The following is a 7,753-nucleotide window of genomic DNA, read 5'->3' on the forward strand; positions in this document are numbered from 1 at the left end:
CCGGCCATACCACCGCCAGCGACGGCGATTCTGGATTAGACCCGGACGGACTGCTTTATGGTGGGAAAATTTTGAAAATGGCTTTGTTGTCCCGGAGGAATGGAGGGAAAATTTCAGGATGTCACGATTTTCACTCCTTTCCCTAGCAGAACTGCTACGCCCGCACATCCAGGGTGAGAGTACTCACATGCGCGCTTCTGTTGATGTTGTGAAGAAAGTTGCCTGTCAGCGGTTCTCTATTAGGCTTCTGATTGGCTTGTGTGGAATTCTCATTGTTCTAACACTGCCACCGTCAGGCTTGGCGTAATTTAACAGCTCCTGATAGCGTATTTCTCCGGATCAATGTAGACGGGGTTTTTTTAAAAAACGGGGCTGTGTGCACGGGTTTTTTTTTGAAAACGAAGGTTAGAAAATATGCGTTTTTCAAAATACCCGGGTATGTGTAAACGGCGCCTTAAGTTTCCAGGTTTCCCCAAGCACTTTGTGAGATCCTTACACCCTTCACCACGGTCACAGCCAAGTCAAGTCATTTGTTTTTTTGTCTCAGCCTTAGTCATGTTTTATTTTTCCACAGTCTAGTTTTGTTATCCGGCTCAGCCTCGCTTTATGTTGACCTTGTTTTGAAAAATAAATCAAGTTTCCTTTTTTGAAGTCCGCATCCGTGTCCCTTTCCACGCCTCGCACCCACGCACCTTGACAAATCCTAACTATTAGTAGCCTTTTCTTTAAATGTCAGCAAGTAAAAACGCTGAATAAAGAAGGTGACTATCATTGTACATTTATCATGAGCATGTCACAGCATTTATTAGAAGCACAGTTTACAAAGCGTATTAATTATGGGTGATTCTAAACTTTTGTATGACATGTTAGACCTTTTAGAAATAATACAGCAATATGTGATGGAATTTATTATTTTTTTATTTCAAGATTTGAATTGTGATCTAAACTGTTTGAAAACGTGTTTTGGATCTTGTTCTTATGTTCTTCTTCACGGTCTTGGGTCCATGTGCTGATCTTTATATTCTCCTTCTGTCTCGTTGTTTTCTCAAAACGACTGTGAGAGTCTTTTTCCAGAAGAGAAGGAACTGTGTTGGGTGTGTTTTGGGGGGGTTCAACAGACTGTAGAAATGGCTTTGATCTCCAAGCTGAGTTTTTAGGTTTTGTAGTTCTGCCTGAAATTGAGTCTCTCTCAGGTACAAAATCTGTTGCTGACCATTGATCTCCTGCTCCATTTGTTGTTGCAGAGCGTCCTGCTCAGTTCTCAGCTGGTGGATTATCTGCTGGCCGTTCCTTATAGTTTGTGTGTGAGCATTTATTTCACTGTCAGACTGTTGTTTGAATACTTCAGTGTAATGCTTCTGAGCAGCTTCATGCTTTTTGCTAATGGCCCTGTCACACTGTTGCGTATGAAAATTAATAATATAATTTTCATACGCACGAAAAGTCCTTGAAAATAAAGAATTGTGCGTATACTTACCGTATTGAACCTATGAGTAGCTTATGGTCAGCGTATTGACAGCGTATGGCCAGCGTATGTCAGCGTATGAACAACGTATAACCAGCGTACTCTGCGTATGACTAGCGTATGAGTAGCATATGAACTGCGCATGCCCAGCATACGTTTCAACGCTCCTATATCAGCAGCCTTTCCACATTGCTCCATTATTGCTGTAGACGACGCGCTATCAACATCTCTCGAGACATTCATCTCGATCATGCCTCCCAAGAAGCAATCGTAGTTTGCCCGGGCCCTGGGCCGAGGAAAAGGCAAAAAAACACAAGAATCATTCTCACCCAAACCTGCTGAAATGCCTGGTGCACCTGCGGCTGGTACTCCTCCTCCTGACCGCTCCCGTGAATCGTCGGTTGCCTCAGATATGTCAGTTGCGGAGATGGAGGCGGCAGACGGGCGGAGGCTATAAATACGCTAGCTGTACGGTACACCTTCATGCCAATGTATGGCAACTTATGTCCAGCGTTCTCCACCTATCAGTAACGTATCTATATCGTACCTCTAGCGTATTCAGCGTATGCCAAGCGTATGCTTAGCGTATTAACCATACGCTCGCATACGCACAAAAGTTTTGAGCATGTTCAAAAATTTATTTCTGCCTCAGCGTATGCCAACGTATGCCAACGTGCTTGAAACGTATACAACCTATGCCTAACGTTCCCCTAGCGTATGTCAGCGTATACCAGCGTATGAGTGATAATTTTCATACGCTGGCATACGCAACAGTGTGACAGGGCCATCAGTTCTTGGTTTGAAATGTTTTATTTTATTTAGTTCCCCATTTAAATATGTCTCCATATCTCTTGAGGTTTGTTGGAGGCGTGTAATCTCCGCCATTTGTTGTTGTATTAACTGTTGGTCATCCCTCACAGTTTGGGCATGAGCCTCGACATCCTTTTCCAGCTGTTGCTGATATGTTTCTGCTTGTTTGTTCAGTGCAAGAACATCAGCACCATATTTTATCTTGAGCTCTTGATATGCTAACAAGTGGTCCTCCTGATCATGTGAATCAGTCTCCTTCTCCTTCGTAGCTTCTTGCAGGGACGCAGTTTCCTGCGTCATTCGTTGTTGTAGAGCATCCTGCTCGGTTCTCAGGTCCTTTATTAACTGTTGGTCCTCCCTCACAGTTTGGGCATGAGCCTTGACTTCCTCTTCCAGATGTTGCTCAAACTTTTTTGCCTGCTTACTCAGAACAACAACATCAGTTTCATTCTTACTGCTGAGTTTTTCATATGAAAGTTTGATATTGTTCAGCTCTGTCTGTAGCTGCATCTCCGTAGCTTTTGAGTTTTCTATAAGGAGTTTGATCTCCTGCACCATTTTCTGCTGGACATCTTCTTTCTCAGTGCTCGGGCCCTGCACCACTTTGTCCTTATTAGAATTGACCACATTTTTAGGTTCCTGTCGAAGTCTCTCAGCCTCCTGCTTTACTAGAAGTTCAGCTCCTTGTTGGAGTCTTTGGCTCTTTTCAATTCCTCTTTGAGAGTTTTTGTCCTTTTCTGCCAGGAGTGCTGTCCACTGCTCCTGGGACGATGTTCCTGCTGTTTCAGTATCTGCTTCATCATAGTGCTGCAGTCTTCGTTCCCTGACTTTTTCTTTTGCCATTTGGTTTGCGTTGGGTTTGATATCCCACCGTTTTCTCCGTTGAGCCGTATTAAATCTTAGAGCTTCTGCGTGTTCTGACAGTTGGATTGGTTCTCTTCTCGACTGGTTGTCTTCTAAGGATCTTTCCTTCTCCGTTTGTGGGATATTTGGATTAGTGATTTTTTTTCTTGAAGCTTATTGTGCTCTTTCCATTTTTTCCCTCCGTTTTACTCCTTGTTGAAATCCTTCCTGTTAGGGAATCTCGGTGGTGTTTATAGCTCAGCTGATGCCAGTTCTTTGTCAGGCGAAACCCCAGAGGCCTGAGGCCTCTGACCAATAGGAAACTGAGGTTCTGACTCAAAGCAGACACGGATTAAGGGAGTTCTCCTCTCACGCCAGTCTGTGCATGCCCAGGATGGGGGACTGGATCAAGCTAGAGATTTGATGTGATCCATTGGTTTTCAAAGGCGGGCTACTTTTTATGAATTAGCATTATATGAATACAGTTATAATGAATTAGATTGAATTGGAGTGTAGCTAAATAAATGTATATTTAATTAGTTTATTTTCTCAAAGTGCCCTAATAGGATATTTGTTGTGAATTACATGGTATAAATGAACTGAACTGAATAAAAAGGCCTTATTGTTTATGTTTTTCAGGACTTTGTTTTGAAGGTTTTTGAATCCTACATGCTGACCTTACTTTGTGACTCACATGTGATCCCCAGCCGAACTGAAAGAACTTTAACTTCAGCATTTTGCACACAGCAACTGTCACAGCTGGTGAAAGAAAAGTGATCCTGTCTTTACTAAAGCACAGCATCCCAACTCTGTCATCTGATAACACCCACCCCCCCCCCCCCCCCCCCCCCAAGCATTTGACCCTGAGAGAGTCACAACCTTCCACCAACCCTGTTGTTATGACCAGGGTGTAATTTATACAATGGAAATCGGGGATGGGGGTGTCCGGTGCAGTGCAACAGTAAACAGAACCTTACAGCAGTAACAGCAACCATCTCATTTAAACTCATGCCTGGAGTCTGGAGATCTTCAAATCCATGACAGCAGCTCAAAAGGCAAACACTGTAGCAAACAACCCAATTCACAAACAAATGCAAAAACACAGACAGAACAAAAGGACTGGGTGAAAAAAGAATAATCAAAGTGTTCCCAGCTTCTCTCCTCGTGTTTATCAGATGCACTGAAACACACCTGAGGAACCATCTGGGAAACCAACTGTGCCAAATATTATGGTGCCCTGAAATAAGGTAGACTATGTATAAAAAGTGTTGTCAATTCTACATGGTGGAACTGAAATGTATAAAAAACACCTTAAATGAAAGTCTAGAATATCCACTTTAATCACATCTGAATTCTATGATTAGAATTTGACCCTGAGGAGCAGAGGGGGAACTCAAAGAAAGATGCGACAGATGTCCCAACATATAATGGAGGGCTCTGTACATTCAGTGGACATCAAACAGCACACAGAAATACAAACCCCAGAATAATCAGGTAGAAGCACGTCTGGCAAAGTGTGCAATAAGTTACAGAACCGTACACATGCACAGGAATTTATCATTAACCATTAGGCTTCAACTCTTAAAGTGTCAATCTAGCTTGTGTTAAACTGTAACTCATTCTAACCAGTGTGGAGACACATCTACAGGGGTGCTGTTAATATGGAAACAAAGAAGTCCTGTAAACAGTGCTCTCTCTGGCATTAAGCCCCTGCCAGGCAGGTGAAACACCGAAAACCAAAAACCAAAAACCTTCAATGCATGGCAAGAATGACACACATGCAGATCCAGGATTTCTATGAGTCCTAGATCCAATAATGCCTAAAACACAGTGTTTTATTCTCATTAAAGGAACACACATTGTTAGATCTCTCAGCAGCAGGCGGTGACATGTCATTTCCAAATTAAACTAGAAATGCACTCAGAGAGTGCAGACCTCCGCCAACCGCCAACCTACCTGTGGATAGCGAGCCATGTATGGACATACGTTCCTGATGTGGGCTACTTGTTCTTTGGCGCTGTCAGCAGAAGAGGCATTCCCTTCTCCCTATTCATTATTGAACAGCAGTGTTCGCCGTTATTAATTATTATTAATATTATTATTATTATCATGTTTTGTCGGGAAGCAGTGTTCTGTCGGGAAGCAGTGTTCGCCGTTATTATTACGCTATATGCAGTTATGCACACTGGCTTGCCGTTGCAATCTTTTGTTGTGCTAATAATTACAGCAAATCCGCGCACTATGCATTCTGTCTGGCTTTGGCTCTGTTTGCCTTTGGCACCTTGAGGTCGCGCCACCTTGTGGAGGTCGCAAGATTGCAGCACGAACAGACGAACGAACATACAGACAAACAGACATACAGACAAACAGACATACAGACAAACAATCATAACAATCATATCTGTGTGTGATCAGGGGCGAGGCTAGGGTATTTTTAGTGGTGCCAAGGAACAACCAACCGGAAGATGAACACGCCGCCGGATGTGATGTAGATAGTGGCTTGTGCTCGTGTCCAGAGTGGCTACTCTATAGCTCTGCTCGCGTCTTGCGTCTTGCGTCTTGCGTGAAGTTTAGAAAATTGAGGTGACACACGCAAGCACGCAAGGGCTTGCGTTGCGTCTTGCGTTGCGTCTTGCGTTACCGACTATAAACCAGGCTTTAGTGTTTGTCCATCATGACAGATGTTGTGGCAGCCGAATTTTTAAGCGGGGAGAAGCACGCTGGAACTTCAGTCCCAAAGCGGATACGAAAGAGACTGGTTGTCTGTGAAAGTGCTGTAATACTTTTAGTTGTTTCTTTCCAGAATTCATGCTGCCCATTCACAAATGTTACCTTTTTTAAGAATACTTACCACCACCATCAAACTCTAAGTATTCATTATGACAGGGAAAATGCTCCACAGATTCTGATCCAGCCATTTACAGGCCTTAGATTCCTTCATACTTGATTTTGGCCTTGCTGTGTGAATTTTCAAAGTCTATACCTTCTTTCTGTGTATTTGCTGGGCATACTTGTCATACTAGACACAGCTATGTTATAACTACCGTAATTCTTTTTAACCTAGCTATCTTCTGCTTTGGGATGGCACGAGCCACTACAACCCTGAACGCGTAATATGGGCTTCCCCTGTTTTAAAAGTCAGCAGCCGCCACTGAGGGAAATGGAGGCGTCCTGTTTATACACACACAGCGAGGCGAGCTTACCGGTCATTAGTGAGTAGTAATTGGGGTATGACAAACTCGGAAAGTCCGGCGTCAAATAGTCCACCTTCACCCCATCTTCCACGAGCTCGCGGAATCCGGGCAGTGCGTGCAGGTCATCCATGTAGTCATAACGGAAGCCGTCGATAAGGAACACGAGCAACGGTCGAGCCGCGAGACTCTGCTGCTGTGCTCCGACCAGCAAAAACAGCAGGAAGAGCAGGCGCGAGGTCCACGCGGGCGTTTGTCCTGGTGGCATGATGTTTCCTCGTGCTGTACTCTCACACAGTTCCCCGAGCATATGAAAGTCTCTCTGGCTGTGACCACGGTTGGTTCAGCCAACCCTGCCCATACCCAATGCGATTGGTTGGGGTTATTATTAGGGGCGTGGCTTTTAAAGGAAGGCAACAGAACACTTGGATGTGGTCGGAATTGGAGAGACAGCAAACTCAAATGGGCAGTAACCGGTGAGCTTCCACAGGTTTGCATAGGCAGCTGTATGCAAGTTTTTCAGTGCCATCAGAGTTTAAATACATTCTAATTTCTAATATTGAATTTTTACAGCATCAAAATCAGACTTTGAATTTGAAAAACCAACAGTGTAAAAAAAAATCAATTTCTAAAAACAAAAATCAGTAGAAAAAAATTCAACATCTAAAATTCAGTGGAAAGAGAACCAGACTCAACATCCGCGTAAACAGGGAGAAGCAATTGATCCCTGTCTCAATTCATCCAACGGCAGCCAATCAAGCTAATATCAGCTCAATAGATATTGAGTAATATCTATTACTCAATTTTATTAACACAAATGGCAAATAAAGTAAACTCACTCACCGAAGCACCATCACCCGCGTTGGTGGACATGGCTGATCTGTCCAATGGAGCGTAACTTGATTGGCTGCCGTTGGATGAATTGAGACAGGGATCGATTGCTTCTCCCTGTTTACCCGGATGTTGAGTCTGGGGCTGTGTTCGAAACCGCATACAGTGAACCCTCGCTATAACGCGGTTCACCTTTCACGGTCTCGCTGCTTCACAGATTTGCATTGTGCATTGTGTTCTGCATTCTGATTGGCTTAACAGTCTCTCCGCTTCTTCTCTACCTGTGTGTCAATAACGTTGCGGTTTAATATGTACACGTACACGTTCATTACAGATGTCAAACATAATCGATGGTGGCATGTCGGTATATAAGAATCTTTTTGCCCAGAAGAAAAAAGACCGACAACAACTACGATAGGTTCTTCTCTCGAAAAAACACACCTGCACCGCAGGCTTTAGAAGAAAAAAACGCTACAGAGCGGAGTCAGGATGCAGCAGCTCAGTCAGAAGACCAGTGAAATACACGTGAGTCACTATTTGTCCTACTGTAGCCTACTTTGTATTTTTTTTCATAACCATTTTTCATTTTCTCCCGTTCTAATCCAATGACTCG

At 43.7% G+C, this 7,753-nt stretch overlaps 1 protein-coding gene across 1 annotated transcript in view; it reads right to left on the bottom strand.

Annotated features, from left to right (window-relative positions):
* enpp6 (ectonucleotide pyrophosphatase/phosphodiesterase 6) overlaps nucleotides 1–6,605 on the bottom strand; it is a 39,461-nt gene extending 32,856 nt beyond the window's left edge. Inside the window, exon 1 of the mRNA XM_075480810.1 lies at nucleotides 6,322–6,605. Within this exon, the coding sequence (XP_075336925.1) occupies nucleotides 6,322–6,577 (256 nt within the window). The 5' untranslated portion in view covers nucleotides 6,578–6,605. The remainder of the gene's footprint in view (nucleotides 1–6,321) is intronic.
* Between the last annotated feature and the right edge of the window lie 1,148 nt (nucleotides 6,606–7,753).

The sequence above is a fragment of the Odontesthes bonariensis genome, chromosome 13 (genome assembly GCF_027942865.1).
Source record: "Odontesthes bonariensis isolate fOdoBon6 chromosome 13, fOdoBon6.hap1, whole genome shotgun sequence".
In the NCBI taxonomy this organism is placed as follows: Eukaryota; Metazoa; Chordata; class Actinopteri; order Atheriniformes; family Atherinopsidae; genus Odontesthes; species Odontesthes bonariensis.